Source organism: Pezoporus flaviventris, unplaced genomic scaffold (assembly GCF_033815535.1).
Source record: "Pezoporus flaviventris isolate CSIRO_AGI_PZ_B2104156 unplaced genomic scaffold, CSIRO_AGI_Pfla_v1 ptg000008l, whole genome shotgun sequence".
Taxonomy (NCBI): Eukaryota; Metazoa; Chordata; class Aves; order Psittaciformes; family Psittacidae; genus Pezoporus; species Pezoporus flaviventris.
This window is the reverse complement of record NW_026892556.1, coordinates 4,413,236-4,437,316: the sequence shown is the minus strand read 5'-3', so window position 1 is coordinate 4,437,316 and position 24,081 is coordinate 4,413,236. Positions and strand designations below refer to the sequence as shown.

The window sequence follows — 24,081 nt, the reverse complement described above, 5'->3', positions numbered from 1 at the left end:
TGGAGTCTCTCAATAGAGACATATTCTGGCAAAATAGAAGGTGTCACTTCTGGAGTGACACCTTCCTGTGCCTCAAAGTTTATTCCATTTGTGGATTAATTTTCAATCCCCTCCTGGTCCAAATGGGATATAACAGGATGCTCAACACCTCTTGGGCCTGATGCATGGGCTGGTCCAGAACATTTAGGTTTAGAGGATTTCTTCCTAAAGCTACCTTTGTCCTGGACATGGCTGTCTCCTCCCTGAGCTCTCTGCGTGGTCCCTGTCCATTCTGAGGGGTTCACAGTGCTTTGATTGCTCTATTTTTGACCCAGGTTTAGTCTTTGCCAGATGCCATGTCATTGAGATGCAGCACAGAGGAGTGCTGGTATCAGACTGGCCCTGCTTACCTAGCACCAGTCAAGGTGAAAAAAGCTTAATATTTCTGCCATGGGACAAGGTGAGTAACATGGACTCCAGTGACTACGTTAAAAGACATGCATTTTCTCTTCTGTCACCATATCTGATGTAAGCCTTCTTGCCCTCCAGCCTATTAGAAGTGAATAAATATCCCATTTACAACTCACACCCCAAAGGAACACGTCAGTGAGTCCTGGGGACAGGTACAGGGAAAAATCACTGCTGCCCCTCTATGCTCTCCATTGCCTCATCACTTGGTTTGAAATTATTAAGAAGTGGAATTTCATCATTTCATTTGAGAAACAAACTCAACTGACACTTAACAGGGGGCTGGGTTGGATGGGGTTTTTCCAGTATTATGGCCAAAATTATATTTACATTGTTTCTGATTATTGCTTAATCTTCTGCAAGCAATTCCTCTGCTTTTGGAAATCACTGACCCACAAAGGGAGCTGTCCCATCCATGGTCATTGGAATGACTGGCAGGTAAGCAGGAAAAATACAAGAGCCATTTACTGGCTTTTACAATAAATCTGTAGTGTAGCAGCCAGCTTTGTAAGGTCTTTAACGTAGAAAACATATTTTATGCTCAGCGAGCATGCTAATGGCTTTTGTGGTGAGACTGCTAAAGCTGATACCTAATGAGGTTGGTTGTTTCTTTGCTAAAAAAATGAAAAGCCAAAGCCATGCTGCACATTTTTAGATTAAAACACTGTTGTGTGAAAAAAAAAGCCAAATTTCTGCACAGAACGAAAAACAGTAATTAAGATGAACACCACACAAGGGAAATTTAACTGCATTGTTCTGCTACTGCTCTGGAGCGAGGCACTCCAAGCCCTGATCCTCATGTGATTATCTCCCTCTCTGCAGCGGGTGTATGAAGAGGGGCACAGAATGGTGCATTAGAAAACCATTTTAAGCATCACTAAGCGGGATGAGAAGCAGCAAAGAAACTGAGACCAAGACCAACAACATCCACTGCAGATTAAGGCTTCCTAAGCTTATTTCGCATACTAGAAATAACCTGCTTGCCAACTGGAGAGCTGCAACACTAACAAACCAGGTAATAACAAAGAGGTTCTCAGTAATAACAAGGAAGAGTTAAACAAGAGTTAGAAGAACTGAACAGACCAAACTTATGCATCGACAGATTCTTGGCTCTAAGTTCAAACCTTTCACCAAAAATGATGCCAGAGATCATTTTACCTGGACCAGTGAACACAGCCTGAACCAGCATCTCCACACTGGTGCACTGGACTGAGCAGGGCTGTCTGCCCATGCTGCTGGAGCTTTGTGCCAGTGAGTCCATCAGCCCTACCCCGAACTGGACTGATTTAGTCACTCTGGACTTAAGGCACTTCTGCACTGGGTTTCCTTTCGTGGCTTAGACACCTCTTGGAGATGTCAGCTGCTGTTATCAAGTCTGCACCAATCTTGCCTCGGGACTAGCGTGTCTTAACACTATGTCTTATGCACCTTTTCTAATTTCAGTATATATTATGAATTGAAAATTATGTATACATAAATCACAGAATAAAATATATCTGGATGCAAAGTTGCACACTCCATTAATTAAAAATTAGGAAATGCTACATGCAAGTTTGTCCACTCAACCAAAAGTCTTACATGATCTTTAAGATCTTGTTTTCATTGTTGACAAGTTTTGGAAAAGATGAGGTATGACATTTCCCAAGTTTTATTATTTTTTTAACATCAATAGATGCATTTTATAATAGATTCATAGAAACAGGGGGGAAAATGACCTTGTCTCTCCAGCTCCCCTAGACCAGGTTGCTCAAAGTCCCATCCAACCAGACCTTGAACACGGGCAGGGATAGCAGGATTATGAACATTTTTAATCACCTAAATGGACAATGAAGAGCCTTCTGGCATTCACTACTGTAGATGAGCTGTGAACTGCAGTCAAAACTACAGAACCTGGTAATTTAATAGCATTAGCAACTTCAAAGCTAATACCCATGGCTAAATACCCATGTTCATTGCTAGCGTCCTGGGTGCTGATGGCAACGGATGTCCTGTCTTATAGGATCCTTGTGTTCCCTTACTGTTTGGCCAGGCCACCTATTTAAATCTCCTAAGTACTCCAAGGGACAGAAAGGAATACTCATCCATTCTTCTCTGAGAAAAACTTGTGAAGTATTTCACAAGATGAAGAAAAGGTGTTTTCTGGTGCAGCTCACTCACTTGAGCAGAGTTCAAAAGCTCCCTGCAAGCAGTGGAGATACTACTGCTTTCTCTCAGAGAAGGCTGCAATGCAATGCAGAGATCACTGGTTACTTCCAGCTTCCCTTTAGTATCAGCCCACTTCATTAATGCTAATCATGTTACTGTTAGATACGCACAGACAGAACAAGAAGGACCCATTCTTCTACACAAATGAGCCTCAGAAATGGTTCAGGCTAGACCCATTCACTGATGGATGTCTGTTTTGTCACATCTGTTTCCTCTTGTTGTCTCATGGGGCTTCAGCCCATCTTCCTCACATGTAAGCTTATTTCTGAAAGCCTTGGCAAGGATGCTTTTACAGGGACCTCCTACATCTTCATTCCCACTGCTCAGTCAGAGATAGACTTTGGGAGCATCACAGGAGGAATCCATAAAAACAACAGGAATGGGGAAAGAAAACTTCCTCTCAAGTTCCCCCACCTCCACCATTACACACTGGATCAATTCTCAGGAAACCCAGTCTCCCTCTCTAGTCTGTGTGAAGAGGCTACAGAGGTGCATGGGGGCCTGGGAAGGGGGTGCTGCTCAGGAACTGGTTTTATCCCCATCCTTTTGTTACTTAGCAATAGAAACCCAAACACTTCTCCTCCAAGTGTAGAAGGCTTCCAGCAGCTCTAGCAAGAGCCCTGCAGGGAGTATTGAATTTCATTCACTTCTTCACCAGTGACATGAATACCCATCCATGAACTGTTGGCACAATAAAAACTGAATGTCTAAGACTGCCTGCCATTAACAATAACACAAACCCCATCCAAGCAGCCGCCTGGTTACGCTTTGAAATAACAGGAAGTGCCTTGATTTCAAAGAATCTTGGACCTGAACCCGATATCCTGCACATTGTGGAAGAAATTCTTAAGACAAATGCTTGATTTCCAAATGCCTTCACAGGACAACCCAGACAACCTCACTGCCAATCCCATGCAAAGCTTCAGCAGAAGCCAGGGAGCTGGTTGGAAGCAGAAAGGTGTTTTCTGCAGGAGAAATGGTCCCCTTTGGAGTCTCAAGCCCTTCAGAAAGACTTGAGTGAGAAGGTGCTATGGAGGGGACTAGCATCACGGGCTGACTCTTCAAGGTTTCTCGCAGTGTGTTAACCCGTGGCTGCCCTCAAGGTGTCAGAGCACCTCTCTTTGCTAGGAGCATCCTGGGAGTTTCCTGCCAGGACTCCTCTGAGTTGCAGACCTTGGCTCTGCCACCCGCCGGCTGCCGGAAGGCGGAGGGGAATAGACTGGTTCCACCCAGCCTACACTCCCCCAAGTGAGGTCCAACTCCCCAGTGAAAGCTTTTACCAAGTAATAACAATAACTAATAATAACAGACAGGATTTATTTCGATAGCATGGAAGCCAAAAAGCTTCTGGCTATATTGAAAAGTAGTCAACAAAAGCAAGCCCAGCTGCCTGGTCCCTTTTCTTCCCAAAGGTAACAGAACTGTATACAGAGGCATAATAAAGACAATCTGAGAACCACTACTAACAAAAATACCCAGGAAGTATCACTTTCTGGTCTGTTCTTGCCCTTAGCACCACTGGGTATTGATGGCTGATGAATTTCTGATCTCCAGATATAAATACCACTGACAAAATACCCAAAGCCACTTAGGTTATTATGACATCTTGACATCCCAGAGGATCTAAGAGATTGGTCTTAGATTAATCCCTACAAGGAGACCATCATGTCAACCCTCATTCTGCCCTCCAGTACCTAGACGCTTCAAAGAAATGTGAGCCTCAGACTGTCCCAGGCCTTTACTCATTCTTCACACTGAATCCGAGACAAACCAATTTATAAGAACTGATTCAATTATTTCTTATTTCCTCAGCTTCCTGCCTCCTGTCAAGGCCAAGCAAGGAAATGAGGACTAATTCCAAGGAGACCTCGTATACCAATATTCCAACCGCACAGCAGAAACACCAGGAACTGCATAAAAAAGTTTTGTCCTACGAAATGTCAGACTGATTCCAGACAGGTAAGAGATTCCAGATGAGCTGGAGTGAAGAGTCTTGCCCCTCAGGCACTCATCTGGACTAGCACGGTTTTAAGCCCTATTCATCTCTAATGATGAGGAATCACCAACCTGTGTTGTGAAACAGCTGGCAAGAGGCAGTAAGTCATCAGCCCTGCTGAATCGATGAACACCAAGATGCTCTTTTAGTGTTTCTGCAGGCAAAACATTGGCCCCAATTCAGCGTGCCCTCAAGGCCGTGCAAGGGTCTGGACATGGGCTATAGGCAGGGTCTAGTGGAGGCTTGATTCAGACGGTATGAACTGGGACCATGCATCATAAATGAATTATTGACGAAGCAACTGAATTCTTGCCAGCTGGGCAGCTCGCTCCTCCACCTCAGGCACTCTGAATGGAGTTCGATGACTCCTGTTCCCAAATCTGTACAAAATCACACATCCCTAAGGACCATCCTCGTCAGCCACGCCATCCTTCAGCCAAGATTCAGCTGCTCCATGGCTTCCCAGGGCCACTCACTGCAGGGCGACGAGTGCCTCTGAAAGTGCCTCTTCCCATCTCACTGCTCCTCCCTAGGGCATCCTCAGAGTCAGTATTTCTGACTTCAGCAACTGAAAAAAACTTGTCATTTCCCCTTTTGCTGTTGCTGCAAAACCCAAGACAGCCCAGAGAGAGGGAGCTGGATCCTGCTCTCTCTTGCACATCATCAGCGCAGTGATTTAGGCAGCTCCAATCACATATGCAAAGCAACTGAAGGAAACAGGGCAACACAAAGGTAACAAGGGGTAGAGCCTTCATTACTCATGATGATGTGTGAGGAGGTGAGCAGAGCCAAAGAGGTGCATGCAGGACCCACAGTTCAAAACCCTCATCTTTTAACTTGGAAGCAAAGCGCATTAGATATCACAATTATTTAGGAAAAAATCTGGAAAACCCATAATGCTATTTCCCCAGTCATTTTTCTGCAACAGAACTTAAAAAAAAAAAGAACCCCCCCCCCCCACCTCTTTCTTAGGGATCTGCTTTTAGATGGTGCGTTAGATAATTGTTGTGCAGAAGATTCAGTGTATAATGATTATAACAATAAGAACCATGATGGTGCCAAAGCACACTCTCCGGTAGCTTCGGCAGTATCCGTGCATGCCACAAATAACTTCTTTTAGAAGTCCCTAAATACGAGTCTCGCTCACATCCTGCTCGTTTTAGGAACCATTTCTACAGATAGAGTTTTTCAGCTTCAGATAACAGATCTATGACACGCCAATGTTTTCCTAAGCCCCAGTAGCACAGCGGTTCTCACGGGACCATCCCTGAGCGCAAGCGGCCGATGCAGGTCTCACCACTCCGACAGGGAGCCCGCATGTTTCAAGGATGCAACACAACCCTCTGCATTCCCACCAGGGCCATGGGATCGTGCTGCTCCGTCTGTTCCCAGACGTTATGCCACGCTCATGGGTGAGATCAGAGACACAAGCAGCAAAGCAGCTGGGAAATGAGGAAGGCAGGGATGCAGTCGCTCCATAGCCAGCACAGAGACACACCGGTAGCATGGGTTTCTCTCCAAAGAATGTGGAGCTGGTGGGAGGAGGAGAGCAGCTCCCAAGTCACTGATGGAAAATGCCACGGGTCCGGGCTGCCTCCCCTGTGGGTTGAAAGGGGCTGTGGAATAATCCCTCCTTGGAAAGTTTTCCATGGAAATCTCACAGGGATAACACACAGAGAGAAAAACGTGCCCATGTTTGTGTGTGCAAATGGGGGAAGATCATAAGGTTTAGGGGAGGGGGGCAGTGTTTCAGCAGGAAGAAAAACATATAAAAGAAGTTCCCTGAGAGCCCCAAGGTCTGCTGGTGACACTGAAAGGCTTTCACTTCGAGTCTCTAGTTCAACATCCAGCCCAAAGCAATAGTGGCTGAAAGCTGTCACAGCGTGGCAGTTTTCTGGTAGCTCATAGGAGAAAGAAGCTGCTAATTGCAGCTGAGCTCCTATGGATCGTGTCTCTGCACTGCAGACTGGCTGCTCTCATTAGCTTCCCTTTGCAGGTCAGAATGAGTCCTCTTCAGTCCTGCCAGGCCCCCTTCTGCACACAGTGACTTTGGTCCCCAATGCTGCAGGTCCCCTACCTTGCATAGATAAAAGAGGACGATCTTCCAAGACAGGAACCCCATTATTTGTTTTAACACGGTGCCTGCAAGCCCGCTCTGCAGGCACTGCACACATAATAGCAGAAATGCTTCCTGCCCCAAGGATATATGGATCCACAGCAGATGGGCACCAGCAGATAGTATGGGAAAACAACAGGACAGCATTGGACAGTGTGGTATCCTGGGATGTCCTGGCACAGCAGCTATCATTTCTATAGACATCTCAGAGTAGAGGTGAGTTGAAGGAGGAAAAGGACTGTCAGATGTTGTCAGAGTGCTCTTTCCAGCAGGGAAGAAAAGTTTGGAAACATAACACATGGGGAGTGGAGAGCACTGTCACCATTCCGAGGCAGGAGGTGACAACAAGCGGACTGTACAGTCTTGTTAGTGACACCAGCTTGTGTTTGGTGTGACAGGGAGTGAGCAGGCAATGCAAGATGATGCAAAGAGGCCTCTGTGTGGACAAAGCACTAGGGAAATTACTTTTTCTACTCTGTTTTCCAAAATGGACTGACACAGACCCAGATTACCACTGTCAGCATGCAGAATATGATATAGGAAAGGAATCAGATGTATTTTGCTCCTATATATGGACAGGAAAGGTTGTATACAAGAGTTGTGCATGAAGAACTGGTGAAGCGCAAACATGGCCTGAATGTAACAGCCCTCTCCTGCCACTGGAGAAGCTGTTGTCCTCCAGGGAGCCAGAACAACCCCAATGAATGAAGACAAGATCTCCAGTTCCTCCTTTGAGGTGAGCTGCCACCTGGAAGTGGATCTTGACAAGCTCAACAGCACGTGCCTTGCAGACAGGACACGACCTACTCAGAGTGTATTATACCCATTTCAGGAAACCCCTTTCTGCACTAATACTGCACGATATTTCCCTTTAAAAGAAAAAAAAAGATTGAAACATCACCTAAATCCCTGCCCAGAACTCCTTCTCTGGATTTTGCATGCGTGCAGGGAGCCTGTTGAATGTACCAGTGTATCATGCTGAGTTTTGCTGAGACCAAAACACATTCATTTTTATCTCTAGGAAGTTACAAACCAGCCTTCCTTATCCTACGATTGTGGCCCTTTTGCCAAGCCAGGGAGGGACGCGCAGACTTATGGGGGTCTCTCAAGTACATGTCTTCATATGGGACACGTAGGCTTGCTTCCAGCTGGAAGATGTGGTGCTGCCTGAAGGCGAGGCGACACTAAACCCTGCAAGAATCCGAGGCTGCTCCTCCTCAAAACCACTCATCTTCCCCTCTTCTAGATAAACATGGAGTGGTAGGAGGCTGCCAACAACCACCAGCACTCGTGGGATCACCATCCAGCTGGGAGTTCCCTTGATGGAGCCATCTGCAGAGGAACTTGAAGCCATCTGATCCCAGGGGCAGTTCACAAACCCACAGCTCCAGATGTGACCTCGGCTGCTGGAGGCTTCAGCGGTTCTGGTGACACGACTCACACTCCTTAAGAGACAGCAGGCAGGCTGCAGAGACTGTGCAGAATGAACTGGCTGCTGTTACTGCTGACACGTCCTCTGCTCTCCAGCATTTCTGGGCTGTGCAGGAGAAGGAGGCCCGGGAAGTCCTCTTCTGGAGGAGGGGGGGCAGAGTTAGAAGCTATTTTAGGTCGCTGCTCTTCACTGCAAGAAATAAAACCTCCCTAAGCTTCAGCAGAGAGACCCACGTGTGTTTCATACCGAGGTGCCCTGGAGAGCTGCTGAGCTGCACAACAGCCATGCCCCACAGTGCAGCATTGCAGGGTCAGAAATGACCAGGACTTTCTGTGCTGGTAAAGTCAAGCTGCAAATTGCAAATGTTCCCAGTACAGGACTGGGATCTCCCAGAGTTCTGCTGCTGTCGTGGGCTGCTGCCACCTGCAAGTACCCTTTGCAATGTATTAGCACTTTCTTAATTTACCATCAGGGTTAATGGTGCAAATATGCAGTAGGGTCACAGTTTTCTTTCTCCGATGCTGTGAATGAGCTTATTAAACTCATAGAACTATGGAATGATTTGTGTTGGACAGGACCTTCAGGCTCATCCAGCTCCAACCCCTGCCATGGGCAGGGACCCCTTCCACTAGAGCAGCTTGCTCCAAGCCCCTGTGTCCAACCTGGCCTTGAACACTGCCAGGGATGGGGCAGCCACAGCTTCTCTGGGCACCCTGTGCCAGCGCCTCAGCACCCTCACAGTGAAGATGTTCTTCCTTATATCTAACCTACAGTGGCATCCACATAAAGGCCCAGTTTTCACAAGCACAAATACCCAGAGTTCTTAATGACTGCAAGGAGCTCTGCCCATTACTCAGCACCTCAGGAGACTAAGACCTTCTTTGAATGATGAGCTCAGCTTTCAGTGCAACAAATTTAACTCAAGATTCAACATGTGAAGAGCTGAATTAGTACTAAATTACTGTTATTAATGACACTTTGCAGCACAACGAGCAGGTTTCAACTCTAAAACTCAAAGCCATTCACAACCTGGGTAAATGGACTAATTATCCTCTATTTGTACCGTGACCCTGCATTCCCACATACACAGGAGGTCTCACTGCTGTTCTCAACACTGTACTATTACGGGAAAGGAAAATATCCACAAGCCAAGGCAATAACAGCCATGCAAAACACAACTTCCCCCCCTTCTTTGTACACTGCCTGAGTCAGCACCCGCCAAACATTACTTGGCCTTTCAGAATCCCTGGGAAAAACTGATCAATCTTCAACCTAAAGACTCCCCAGGGCTCTCTTCTATCTATACCTTCCCAGTGACCAACCCCAGTGACCTGACAGCCTCCAGGTCTCTCACCCCAGAGCAGCTCTCCTGCCAAGCTGAGGGCTGTATTTATAGTAGGAAAGGGCTTTGCTCAGTTCATATTTGGGAAAGGTTCTTATTTTATCAAAACCAGCTTGCAGGCACAGGCTGCTCTGGCACTTTTCAGACCAACACTCTGCAGACAACCCCATGCTTGGAAGCCTTCCTTGGTCTTGTAAGGGGACTGAAATGCATGCAGCTGAATCTCAAAGAGCAGTGTAAGTGCTCAGCCTCTTGCAACCTTGAAAACCACAGAATTCTGCCATCAAATAGTTTGTTTAAACAAGAATGGCAAGAAATCCACCAATGTTGAAAACCGCTGCTTGAACTGCTGAGCTAAAACATCTGCAAGGAATAGTTTCCTCTTTGAAAGCGCAGCTACTGTGCTGCTCACCCAACCAAGAGTTACACAAACCAGCTCAGTCATGTCCAGGGTCTACAAGAACCCAAAGCACCCACAGACCAGAAAGCTTCATAAAAGCTTCTCTATGTGCATCTGATTATTCCCCTATGTTTGACATACCATGTCCTGAATAATGTAGAGAGATAAGAGCAGCCAAGCATTCAGAAACACATGAACTTCCAAGAGACGGAATGCCTACCACAGATAGCAGGTGAACAGCATCAGGACAGTCAGCCAAGACCCTGCCTGTAATCTCCCCTGCTTCCAGTTCTTAATTCTTCAGTCTTATCTCAACACCAGCACAAGCAGCAAAACAGAGCAACAAAAAATAGCTTACTAGGTCCCATTGCCTTTTGTCCGAGTGCTACATGCAAAGAAGCATGCAGTTACAGTCTGCATTCTGCTTTTTCAACACACGGGCATCAATTTCTCACATGGTTCTAAAGAGGGACACTGCATTCCGCCATTCCTTTTCATTCAATTGGTTCTGTGTAACTGCCCAGGCAGCAGCAGGTCCTTCAGGACAGGGAAAGGATTTTAAACACTTGCAGTGAGTAATCACAGCTTTTCCCACTCCTCCATCCTGGAGAAACAGAGTTGGGCTGGCAGCTGCCTTACAGCACTTCATGATCACGAGACTCAGATTGGCTACAGGTTTCAGATGTGTCTGCCTGCACCATGTTCTCGGTGAGCTCCTCCTCAAAAGGAGACTAAAACTAAACCGTAGGTAAACAGGTTTTATCATACAAAAGCTGGAAATAAAACTTTTAAATAAGGAAAAGCAACTTGGGAAGATGGAGTACTTAAAGACAAGTTTCTATACAGCCCTGCCCACCATGTCCCTGCAGTTGGATCCGTCCTGCTGGTCTTCTTTCCATCTGCTCTTGCCATGTCCCACAGCCTCTTAAACCTCTCCTGCCTTGAGCAAGCCCAGCGGCATCCCATGAGGAGGAATGATCTCACCTTCCTTCCACAGCACTGCAACCCCCTCCGCTGGGCAGATGAACCCTGATATTCATAACCATCAGTGATCCAGTTACATCATGGGCTATATCAGGACAAAGCACAGGAGCTAAGCTGCTCTCCTTCCAGCAACAAACAGGGAAGAACTGGAAAATGCTTCTTAAATGCAGAGCCTGGCTCTCACTTAAGTCCCATTTCTTAAGGCTTTACTCAGTCCTTATGAGCATTCTCACCACTGGTCAGACTTGTGTGCTCACTTCTAAATTATGCAGAAAAAGTAAAACTTTTCCAAAAGTAAAATCTGGAATCCAAGCTGGGGGTGGGGAGTGCTTAATTCCCAGTCTCAGCGGCATGGACCTTCTCTAGGGAAAATCCATGGTTAGTGCACAGATTTCATGGGACTCATGCTCCCAAATGCATGCCATTTTTTGAAAATCAAGTTTAGACACATTTTACTCTCAGACCTCCACCATTTCCAGCATGCAGAATGTTCCAAACAATTTCACATCCCATCCATCATCTATCTAGGATTCGACAGATGGTAGTTGATACTAAAGAGAATTGAAAATCAACTGCTACACTTGGGAAAAGCCACCGAACAGGAATCAGAGGAACATCTTCCTTGAGAAGAGACCTGTCTCCTCACAAGCAATGCTTTCACCAATAGAAAGGGTCAGAAAAGGAAGTCCCCAAAAGCCAGTTCAGAAATACATTCTGAGAGTCATCTTCCTGCCATTTACCTCGTGGAACATGGATCGAGTATTAGGCAGTCAGGTCTGAGTCTGTCTATTGGAACATCAGATTTCTAATTGATTGCACAGTACTTGGACTCTATTAAAGGGCCTCCATAAATTACACTTCTGTATAGGACAGGCTGCCTAGATGTGCAGCTGTTAAGAACTGGCTAATCCTACGTAAAGCTGGTAAAAACGTTTGCCTTCTCAGATTTTCCACCAAACTAATTGGAGAGATTGTGTCACTGAATCAATAAAATCAAACCCCTGTAATCTTGATGTTTGCCACAAGCCCATAAAATAGTCTGCTAACAGGGAGAGCTTATTATTCCAGACATTTGGCCCATATTGAACAGCAGCTCAGAATAAGACATTGTGTCATGCCTGTGAATGCAAAATGCAGAAGGACAGCCCAGGTGACCACGGACTTACTTCAGGACTTCACACAGATCCTTTTACATCATCGTTTTCAAAGCCCTGACAACAGAAAGTGTTGCCTTTTATTAAACTGTAAAGAAATGCTTACTCTTAGGAAACCGAGGGTAATGGAAATGCCTTGGAAATGCACACACACACGCAGTACCTGCATGCAACCACTCCTATGAGCGTGTCTTTTTCCCTACCCTGAGACAATCTCTGACCCTCAACCTTCTCTTCATTTCTTTGCTGCCAGCAGCTTGTACCGTTTTTCTCCATCCCACACCCTCATCTTTGCTATGAGAGCTCGGATCTTCCAGCCTCACCCTCTCCTGCTTGGATAATGTCTTCCCTTCTAACCAGTTTCTGCCTCTTTCCATCCCTATTCAACTGCCTAAATTGTCTGTCTGATGAAATCACACTCTTCCTTTCCACTGGCTTACCCTTATCTGTGTGATCAAGGCACTGTGAAACACTCTTTCTGTCCTTTCATCTGCTCTTAGATGTCACATCTTCTCCTATCTCTCATGCACAGTTCTGCTCTGCCAACAACCCTGGACCTATAGAGCACCCACTGGCACTTTTTGGTCCAAATGCTGTTTGTCCGTTTTGTTTTGTAACTCTTTGGTATAAAACACATGCCAGCACAGGTTACACCCTCAGGCTTTGCCCCCTGGGATGACAGCATCATCCTCCCCACCTTTACCTTCTCCCCCTCTCAGCCCCCATACACTTTTTTTGCCCTAGCCATGTACCCAAGGCACCTGTGCAATGGAGCAGAGACATCTTCTTGCTTGCTATTGTTTATTAAATATGTATTTTTCATGATCTGAGCTGAAAGCAAACAGGAATTCTTGTCTTTGTGTAATACAGAGATGCTGGGCTCAGGAAAAGCAACATCCTCCCCCCGAGGACCACAGTCAGCCTCTGCCCCACCATAACCATGTCAAACTGGGGAAGCCCATGGGCTGCCTGGATGCTCACAGGCATCTTCACTTGGGAGGAAAGAAATCCCTGCAGAAAGCTGAGCATCCCACACAAGGTCAGACAGGAAGGAATCTTTAACAATTGCCTGTGGGAACTTAGCATCAAGCTGCATCATGAGTGCTGCCAGCAGGACGTGGCAAGAAAGCAAGCAGGCAAAAGTAAGCAAGAAAACCAAACAACGACCTAGCCTAAATGCTTCTGTGTTTGTCAGATTTCCTGGGAAAACAGGAATTAGCTGCAGAATGAGCCCAATTTGTCAAGTGAAGTGACGAGATGTTCAGGACAGGAAACATTAACAATTCCCACTGAGGAATATTAAGACATTTTAAAGGCATAATAAAATCAAGCTTAGCAGTAGGTGAGTTTGTACATCCCCTCTCACAAAGAAGGAAATTGAAGAGCACAGAGGATGACTTATCCAAGAGTCATGGTGAGTCATGAGCCCACCATCCCCAAGTCACTTCCCTGCTCTCACCAGCACACTGGCTGTGCCTGGGATATGTTCAGGAGGCCAGGGAACAGAACGTTCAGGATCTGCTCAGCACAAACACAGCTGGTATTAAAGGAAAGCTCCGAGCTGTAGGCACAAGGGGACATCCTGCATTCTGAAGCCAAGGTGGAGGATGGATGCTCATCACCACACCCAAAGCACAGAGAGGACAGGGGTCCATGTGTTGGCAAATATCAGGGTTAGGATGATAACTGAGAGTGGATCCATGCTTAGTTGACAGAAACATGCAGGATTTAATGGTGTTATTTGTACCCGCATCCAGAGGGAGAAAGCAAACGAGGTAGGCAAGAGTAGATTGAATGTGAAAGATGCTGATTTGTATTGCACAGACCTTTGAGAACTGTTCAGGGAAGGTAGCACCTCAGAGGCTGCATGTACTGTCATAAAAGCAAGGAAAAAATAAAGTGCTTCAAGCCCTGAGCTCTGTCATAAAGATAGAACAGTTGGCATCTTGCAGGATGCTTCAGTAGTGCATTACAACCAGAACTGGTTGCGTTGTGAAGCATTACAACCAGAAGCTGCTCCCAACAGAAATTAATAACCTGTTTTAAAGTTAATAACCCGAGGTTACTTCTATATTATACAAGGTTACTTACAACAAGAGCTCTTGGCAAGCAGCTCCATCTGCTGAGTGGCAGGTTCGGGAACTGGCGCTGTTACAGAGCCGGCCCACACTTCCCTCTGAAAGGGAATCTGTCTGTCAGCTCTCCCAGACACACCGGCTCTTATCTAACACAGCTTGAAGCAAGCCCATAGGCTGAGGTGACCACAGTTGGAGTTAACCGTGTTACCCCTTTGCTGTGCTGCTCTTTGCACTGAATCTACCTAAATGGCAGGGGGGTTGGAACTTGATGATCTTAAGGTCCTTTCCAACCCTAACTATTCTACGATTCTCTGATTCTGTGTGCTGGGTCCTGTCATCTACCTTGCTGCTCCCAATCCAAAAGATTTCCCGAAAAGACCACTGAAAAGAACTGATTTTTCCGCTTGGCTGCTCCCCGAGTTACCAGGGAAAAAGGCTGGGTTTTAATTACACCCAACATTAAAAGGAAAAAATTATAATCCAAATTTCCACGAAGACATGGGGAGAAGAAAGCATTTGCTTCAAGTCAAATTGAACCTGGTTTTAATCTTAGCTTTTAAGCATGTAACAAGGCAATGGTTTTCAAAGCAAAAAGCACATATTCCTTTCATTTCGAGACTATCTTCTCTCTAGTTGTTATTTTCCTCTGCTGCTATTCCTGAGTGGATCTTTTCACGCAGCCTTTCTCGCTGCCTGAAAACCTGTCTCCTCAAACAATTTCTCTTCTTAACTTGTCAGCCTCGGTAAAACTCACAAATCCATCCCTTCCTTAAATTGCCACCCTGTGTCTTGTCTCCTTCGGATTGTTGGCTTTTTAAGCAGAAAATGTGCTTTGCTTGTGCTATGATAAAAAAAAGAGTGTAAACGTATGGTGCTCAAAAGAGACCTTATGTTCTTCTAATGGGCATGAGAAATGATGCTCATCCTTCCCCCCGTATGGAGCACAGTGCCTGGACGCAGCCCCAGTACCGCAAGGATGGATTCTGGTGAGCATCACGACCCTTCGGGCTATACCCAAACCCCATGTGTATGGACCAGCAGAAAGGCAACCTCTCAGAGGGGAATGCAGCCTGGCTACCCTGGTGGGGATTCTTGGCTTGCTGCCTGCATTTGACACATGTCTTATTTCATATGAGCATTAAAAAAAACCCCTTCCTTTTCTTCAGCATCCCCAGCACAAGCTGGTTAATTGTTCTCAGATCTGCAGTCTCCAAGCCAGTGGCATGAAAGCTCTCCTCTCCATTTGCTGTAAAGCCCCATCCAAACCAACAAATTCCACATATAAGGAACATGCTTTCTTTAAAGGTCCTTTACAGGAGCAGGATAAACACCTGCGCACGAGCTGATGCTTGAGACTTGAAAATCACGTTTCAGGCAGCAGCTTGGCACAGGCAGAACCAGCTTCTCAGAAGGGCTGTGCAGCCACAGGGCTGCCCAAATGGAGTACAGCAATGCCTGCTCAGCACTTCTCAAAACCAGAAGGGGAAATCCAACCAGACCCCACTAGATGCTCAAATTAACGCTGAGTGGTCAGTCTGGCACCACTAACCCCAGTGGAAAAGTTTTAACACCAATTCCTCCCTTCAGTGCAAAGCAGTGTTAGGAAAATCCCTTTCACTCAAAAATGCAGATTACAGGAATTCTTTACTTCTATCCAGTACGGAATCAAACATCACTATTTAATACTACTTCCTTTCCTGCTAATGTTCATGCTCAAGTGAGTGTCTCTGGGATAAAGGACTCCTTTCAAAATAAACATGGTGAATTCTTAGAACTCAGCTAAGCAGGAAAGGAAATCCCCTGAACGAACCGGGTCCGATGCAGGGGTTTGGAGTTACACGCTGAGCAACTTTGCTTGTTTAACAGAGAGGCTTTCTCCAGGGTAATAAAACTCTCACATTGCTGTGCCAGGGATTTTCCATGAGGTGCGTGTCAGCGGGTGGTGGGAGCTGCAGTTTCTGTGGCCGGTCATAGAAATGGAGTGAGATCACCCCAGAGAAGCCGGCCACAGATCCCAGTGAGTCCACAACAGCAAGAACTGGGAGGAGAGCTGGAGGAAGGGAGGTTTGTATACAGCTAATGGGCCCCCCAAGGGTTCTTTTTTCTTATGCATCCAGTAACTAGCAGTCACGTCCCAGTCTGATTAAACAGTCCCAAGGCTTCTCCATTTTTCTTCAACCCAGGGGAAAGTCTCTCGCTAGACAGGCTAAGTGAGGCAGATGTATAGCTCCATCCTCTTCCTTCCTGCCTAAAAATCCACAAGCAGCCCCACAGCATGGAGGCAAAGGGCAATGCAACACAGCTGGGCCTCTCTAAGGAATGCAATGGTCAAACTTCATACGATCCCCCAGTTATTTGTACTGTAGTATCATAGAACCATAGAATATCAGGTTGAAGGGACCTAAAGAATTAAGTGGTCTGACTATTCTTTGCAAAGCATGACCTACACTAGATGTCCCAGCACCCTGTCCAGCTGAATCTTAACAGTGTTCAGTGCTGGGGAGTCCATCACTTCCCTTGGGGGGATCACTCCAATGGCTCACTGTTCTTGCTGTAGCAGGCTGGGTCACAACAGCACTATGAGCATCTCTCTTAAAGTTAAAATTCTGACACACTACATTACATCACACAGGTTCTTCTTGCTTGTGTGTGGATTTGTACACATGGGATGGTGCAAAAGAGAAGTATTTTTCAAGGTGTGAATGCAAGGATACTTAGGTCTTGCAGCTGTAAGTGTTTTTTCCCTAAAAGGGAAGACAATGCAACAGTTTTCCAAAAGACAGCTTTCTTTTTGATGTAGTTTCCATTTTACATGGCACTGGTTTGGGGATGTCAGTTAAGGTTAGTGGTCTTCAACCTTCTGTATCTTGGTACTGCTTTCCCTACTAGTTGCAATCAACTAGCACAATAAGACAACTGATGGGCTCCATAAGAGCACAGCGAGCTTGGCTGTGAAACAGAAGAACATATATTGACTGTAGCTACTCCTCTACTATCAGATTTCATCATGGTAATGCTAATGCACAGTAAACAGTCAACATTTCCCTGACAAGACCATGATACCATCACAGACCTCGCTTTTAGATCAGGTCAATACCAATCTACAGTTTCATGATGTAAGATTTCAGAATGGGCCTGGTGCCTCCAAAGTACCAGAGTGGATTGATGAAGGTGACACAGGGCCACCTAGGAATCACAGCACTGCTCCTGCAGCAGTGCTGGCCAGCCTGACCTTCAAAGATCATTTTCACTGCTCAAAACCACCACAACATCCCTCAGGACAAGTCCAATGGATGTCATTAGCTCCTTCAGGAGTACAAATGTTGACCGGGCTGCTTAATGGCATGGCTCTCCCAAACACAACCTAATGAGGCCATGCAGCACCCAAGCTTGTGTGGGGAATGACTCCCACCTCCTTTGCAATCAAGTGCGTGGGATGCTCATGGGGCAGGGGGTAAACGCTGGTTGCCATGGAGGTATATCCAATGTTATGGAATTTCAGGACTGCAGGTAAAAAGACACTGCTGAAATGACATATGGAGTGATCTTTAGATTTGCCCTCTAATTGCTCTAAGCAATGTAGCAGTGGGGGCAAGGCAGCAATGGGATTGAGGAAGCAAGAACACTGTGCAGAGGGAAAAGCAAGCACTTAAAATGGCAATGTGAAAGGAAAGAGCTCGACAGAAAAACTTAGGGGAGGAAGGAGCTAAAGGCCTGCAGCAAGCTCACCTTTAGTGGAAACACTTGAATTACTTTATACTCTCCCTCCTTGGTTGAGGCAACAAAGCATGGGATGGCTCTGAAAGATTTGAAACCGACTGAATCCCACTGGAAGGATGGGTAGAGCCAGCAGCAGATTATGTGAAACCAATAAATAAGGGGAAAAAATGAGACAAGGAGGAAATTTTTATGGGGGAAAAAAAAAAGACAGTGAAATCATGTCTTGAGAATGGATGCGCTTTTTGAGAACCCTTTCCAAGAGATGGCCAGGAGAGGGGTCAGATCCATTTACCATCTTGCACAAAGCACCAGGCACCCTGTGGATTCATCTGCAAGAACGTTCCTTCACTGCAAGAAAGCATCCTAGCAGCCACAAGCTGCTGAGGCTGAACAATCTGACATCAGCATCCTTGTGGGAACGAGGCATGGACCACCAGGTATGCACCGAGGGCCTCCTGGGACCAGCCCTGGACCACCTCTTAGCAGTGCACGTGCCACGTAAGGTAGCTATAAAATGTGTTTCTGCAACCTGGTGTGTTACATTAGTGCCTGCACTTGGCATTAAACAGCTACTATATTCTGTCTCCCATCCAGAAGGATGGTGGCCTTAAGTCGGTGCTACAGGAACTTTAAAATAAAACACAAGCATACGTTCAGGATGACTAATGCATTCCCTGATGCTTACACAGAACGTGTTGGAAAAGTTGCTTTATTTTGTCTCCGTCGTTTAGCAAATGTGACTCCGCATCCGTTGGGCTGGGCTGAGGGATGCAGACAGGCTCACGAGGATGTGGAGACATGGCTTGTCTCAGTGGGGACAGCTGGGGAGCAGTTAGCACTGAGAACTCTACCCAAAAACCCTGCTCTGCAAGGGGCAGGGTGATTTGCATTCATGTTAATGCTGAGCCTCTTCAATTTAATTAAATTCGGGGGCCAAGAGTCCCCTGAAATGGCAGCAGTTCCAGGACAACCCAGTCAAGGGGAACAGAGGCTTCTCATGGGCTTTAAGGCAATAAACCCCAGTTCTCAGTTAGTCCCATAGGTCCTGTTTGCTACAGGAGGGTGATGGCAATACATCAAACCTTTTGCTCATCCTCTTCCTTCCCTGCCATCCCTGGCTCCCGCCCCAAATCACTTCAGCCCATAATCATTAAAGGTTGCCACTACTTTGGCTCTTTGCATTCACAACTCACTGCTGACAAGCATCTAAACCTGAGCTGGGCACACAGTGCCTGTGTCTGGGTGAGAGGTGAGTTCTGAACAAGCAAGCAGGTTTCCTTTCCCAAAGCATTATTTCACTCTTCTGGTGAGCTAGTTTGATCATCTACTAATGAAATACTTGGAAATAAAAGCAAACATCAACCAGCAACTACAGAAAACCACAACCACTGACTAATTAAAGCCTTTTTCCAACACACAAAAACCAAGACCACCCAATAGCAAGAGCAGAACTGAGGAATCCTGGCAGGGATTTCTTTCAGCTTTTTGCCCCCTTCTGCAACACACAGGGAGGATGAACTTTAATTGTATCCCACAGACACACTACTTATGAGCTGGGTTGCAATTTTTGAGAAGATAAGCAGCAGTATTAGAACCATGCTGAAATACTGAAGAGTACTCGGATTACCTGGAGCAGAGAATTCAGATATACATCAAATTTAGAGCTTGCATCTGTTCTGGTTTGAGCTACTTTGGTTGAGTGGCATTAAAAACCACATGAATACAGTCCTTTCCTCCCCCAGCAAAAACCCAGGTATCAGAAAAGCCCTCCCCACATCCTCCTTATAATAGTAACAGCCATTGGGAACATCATTTTCAGGAGGCTCTGGGAAGATTGAGAAGATTTGGAGAACACCTCTGTCACATCAGAGACAACTAGAAGATAGATCTGTGCCCTTCAGCCGTCTTTGCCCAACCACCCACTCAGAAAAGAGGCTGAGGTGCTTGCTAAGTTAATGACAACTCAAAGATAAAAGGAAACTGATGCAGCTTTCCAGATCTCAAGGGTCAGGTTTTTACAGTGGCTGTAGAAAGTAAGCTGAAATCCATCACTTCTGCTCACCTCCATGTGGCACCTTCACTGACTTGCCATCACTGTTATCAGTAACTCCTATCCAACTGTGACACAAAAAGAGAAATGAAAGGAGACACTTACCCTCCTTCAAAGATCTTGATCCGGACTGGCTCTCCTCTTTTGGTTACAAGAGCCTCTTCTTCTGGTTTTCCTCTTTTATCCTCTTCCTTCTCAGCTCTAGTTATATCTTTTCGACCTTCATTAGAAAGGAGCGAAGGCAAATGAACCTATCTCCCCAAAAGAGCAAAACAACCAATGATTACATACAAAATCACTCCACGACAGACACAGACCAAACAGTCTCAGAAAGAGCCAGCAACCTACCGCACATGCTGCTCCTGACAGCTAAGTGCAGTATTTAGGACACCCTCTTAACGTACAGGGTGTCTGCTTCTGGATTTTGAGCCCTGCTGGTTATATTTACTGTGATTGCTTACAGGTTCTTAAATCACCCCTGGTATATGGTAGCTCAATATTATCCAGCTCTTGCCAACTGGAAAACTGAGGCATAAAGAGAAGTGTCTTGGCTGGGTCACTCTGAGCATGCGGTGGAGCCATGGGTCTCTGCTCCCAAATGCACTTCTCTGTCCTTGGATAATCCTCTCTCTAATATCTACATCTACTAAGGTCTAGAGAGAAGGCATCTGTAGAACTCACACATTTAACCTCAACCTTTGGGTTTCCCCCACATATACACACATTCACACAATTCTGGACTTTAGCCATCTAAACGTGATATAAATCACTTGACAGTCAAAGCTCTTGGGTGATTTCCTTTCCCTGAAACCCTGTTGCCAAGGGCGCAGTACAGAGGAAGCCACAAAACCAAAGGGAGAAAATAATCCTCAACCTCCCCAGATGCTCCCAGGGTAAAATTTGCTTTTCCACTGTTTAAATTGCCACCCCTTGTTTAGACCAAGGTTTAAGTCATGCACTCGCATCTCATCTGTCATGTTTAATGTTATTTGTTACAGTATATGGACATATATACAGCTGCTTCTCCAGCTCTGTAAGATGCAAAGCAGAGCTCTTCCATGCCTGGAATGAAACCTGGATGTTGCCCTCCTTCAACATGAAAGTACAAATAACAGGGTTATCCAAAGCTCCAAAAGAGGAAAGCAGATTGCTTTTCACCCAGGTTACTCCTTATACAAGTGCAAGAATACCTTTCAAGTGCAACTAAATTACTCATATCCTCCCTTTATATATAATTCATGGAAACAGACTGAAGGCATTTGAGAGACCAAGGTTATTAGAGGGATTTTGGTCTGACTGTAGCCAACGAACTGGCAGAAGTCTAAAGGAGAGCTGGTCACCCTTGCCTCTACAGTTGCTGGAAAGACTGGGAGCTCTCAAGGGTGATTCACCTACCCCACCTTAGACACTTATCTTAAGAGGGGAATGAATCACCCAAGAGGTGCCTCTTTGTCTCCCATGGTTATAGGGGAAGCCAAAGAGTGACTAGCCCAAACCGAGACATGCAAAGTTCAGTGGGATGCAGCCCCAGCTCCCCAGCAGCATGCTGCTGTTAACACCCTCATTCCCAGCAGGAGGAAGAGGAGGGATGGACTCACTCAAGTGTAGCTTTGCAAATCTGAGGTTAAATATGTCAAATTTGCAGCAATTTCAGGAGCTCACCTTAGAGCATTAAATGTACCCAGGACTACTCTTTGCCCTTGAGTCCAGCTTGCACAGATTAGCCCACATCCGCACCATCAGACCCACATACCCTTCCTAGATGCCTCCTGGGAATGGTCCCTGTCTTATCTCCTTAAAAGTGCCCAGGAATTGCTTTGGAAAAGAATATCAGCCCAGGAGACAGAACAGTGCCAGGAACCACTTTAACAATTTAACAGCAGAAACAGTCTCAAGCTGCAATCTCTGGGCATGGAGATGTCTGTGCTTGGAGGAAATCAGGGGCAGGTGACACACTGAGCACCTTCAAAGATTAAACCTTGGCCGTTGTGACTTCACCTCCTGATATGAGCTACACGCTGGTAACAATGCTAGTGAAAACCTTCCCAGTTCAGCTCCTGATTTACTGAGGAATACAAAACAATTGACTTTCTAGATGTAGCATGAGATTTATTTATTGCAACTTTTGAAAGCACAAAACATAGACAGATGAAAGGCACCAGAGAGAGCCAAAATCATACAGTCACTACTATCCCCCTTTACAATCTTCTTTAATGTACAAAGTGTGCAAGCCCGATACAGTGCAATCATCCATCCCTACATGCACGCTGGAGCCTACAGTCACTTCAGAATTGATCTGCTCAATAAATCCCACTGGTAGTTTAAAAACCAAGCCAAGTACGTAGACAGTAAATACAGTACTACTGTTTGCTGGTAGCTTGCTGCATGCATAATTATACAAAATATTAGAGCTGGTTTACATTTTCTGTTGTGTCAACTGACAACTTATAGATACATAAAGAAGAAAATACTTAAGGGAAATAGCTAAGAGCGGAGTTAACTGGAGGTTGAACTTTCAACCTTGGATTCAGACTACTTCTACGCAGCTCGTGTTAATCGCATCTTCCTGAGTAACCGGCAACGCTCCTTGCTAACCTGTGCCAGTCGTGCGTACTTTAAAAACTAAACTGAGGATTTCACTCCCACTGATCATCTAATCAGAAGTTATTTCTCTGCTTGGCATGAGGTCCATTTATCTCCATTGCAATTAACATAATTTCTGGAAGTCTCACTCCTTTAAGCAGCAGGTATTAATATTTCCATTTAGCTTACACCATTTCCTAGGTGAATTTGGCAGGACAAACTGTTGCAGATTGTACCATGAAAACCTTAACTTTCTCCACCAGTCAGCTTATAGAGTTTTGTCTAAAAGGTTTTTGAGTCTTTTGAGCAAACGCATGCAGTGAACTATGTATTTTGATGACTGAGGGCTGAACCATTCCTGTCTAGAGCTTAACCTTTAACTTCAGGATATGAGGGTCTTGTACCTCTGAAGCACACGCTTGGTGTGCACTTTAGCACCATGTCAAAGAGCTAAGCTCAGAGGAGCACAGGCACTTCTATTAGAGAATGCAATCAAGGATGGTACGACACCATTCAGATACAGTCCTTTGAAGAAGAGTGCATAATATCAAGCACTAGTGTGGTTGTTGCCCCTGTGTCCCTAGAAATTCTATATTTTGGATTTCTGCAGAAGAATGATGGAAATGTTGAATAGAAATAAAGATTTATTGAGTCAAAGTGACTCTCTACTGTGTATTTTAAGATGCACTTATAAGCAGCAGCTGCAGCAGCAATTATGATAAATTTAATATTTAGCATTCATTTCATGATACAGAAATAAAATGAATAATCCATCAATATAAATTGACTTGAGATGAATATCAAACTGCAAAATCTTTAAAGCAATTCTGTTTGCTAATCTGCACGAACATGATCTGGATTAAAGGGATCTGTATGGTTCAGCATTAACCAAGAGGGGAGAAGTCTGTCCTCAAAATGAGATAGATAACACTAGGCAGCTACCAGAAGTGTCTTAAAGACTTCTGTGCCTTTATGGCCAATGCCTTTGGTGAGCTCTGCCCCTGCGAAGCTGTTTGCTTTGCTCCCCTTAACTCTAAAGACCAGGTCTAAAATATCCTTAGATACCCACAAAAGCAGGTAGACAGCTAAGGACATTAACTTAAATGGACCAAATGAGACGGGTGTTTTAACTAGACTCCATGTCTAAACTGCTGAGGCACTTTTATAAATGTCACTGCATGCCTTTATGCTTCTTTGGGGGCCTAAATACACTTGCAAATCTCCCTTTAATATTTTTAACTACTTTTAAGCATGCCTCTCCATGTTCATTACTGTGAGATCAGTAGATGCACAACCAGACAGAATCCCATTTCCCCAAGGTAATCCTTTTTTCGTTTTTAACATGCAAAATGTAGGGAATTATAACAGCAGTTAGGGAAAAAAAAAAAAAGGAGTAAAAAAAGTTGTAAAGCTATTTGAAATATCAAGACAAATGCAAATCAAGTCTAATCCTTTGTGCTTGAGCAGTGGCAGTTCATGGTGCGGTGGTGATTCCTACATGCTCTTTTGATTACAAGGCAAGTAGAAACTGGAGAACAGAAATATGGCACATTGCCTTGGAGCAGGCTTGCCTT

The 24,081-nt window shown here is 45.4% G+C and overlaps 1 protein-coding gene across 6 annotated transcripts in view; it reads right to left on the bottom strand.

The window, feature by feature from the left end:
* The window catches only part of HIVEP3 (HIVEP zinc finger 3), a 244,363-nt gene that overhangs the window by 33,807 nt on the left and 186,475 nt on the right, over positions 1–24,081 (bottom strand). For all 6 annotated transcript variants that reach the window (XM_061450011.1, XM_061450009.1, XM_061450010.1 and 3 more), the window contains one exon: positions 20,030–20,175. In XM_061450011.1, coding sequence (XP_061305995.1) covers positions 20,030–20,175 — 146 coding nt within the window. The remainder of the gene's footprint in view (positions 1–20,029; positions 20,176–24,081) is intronic.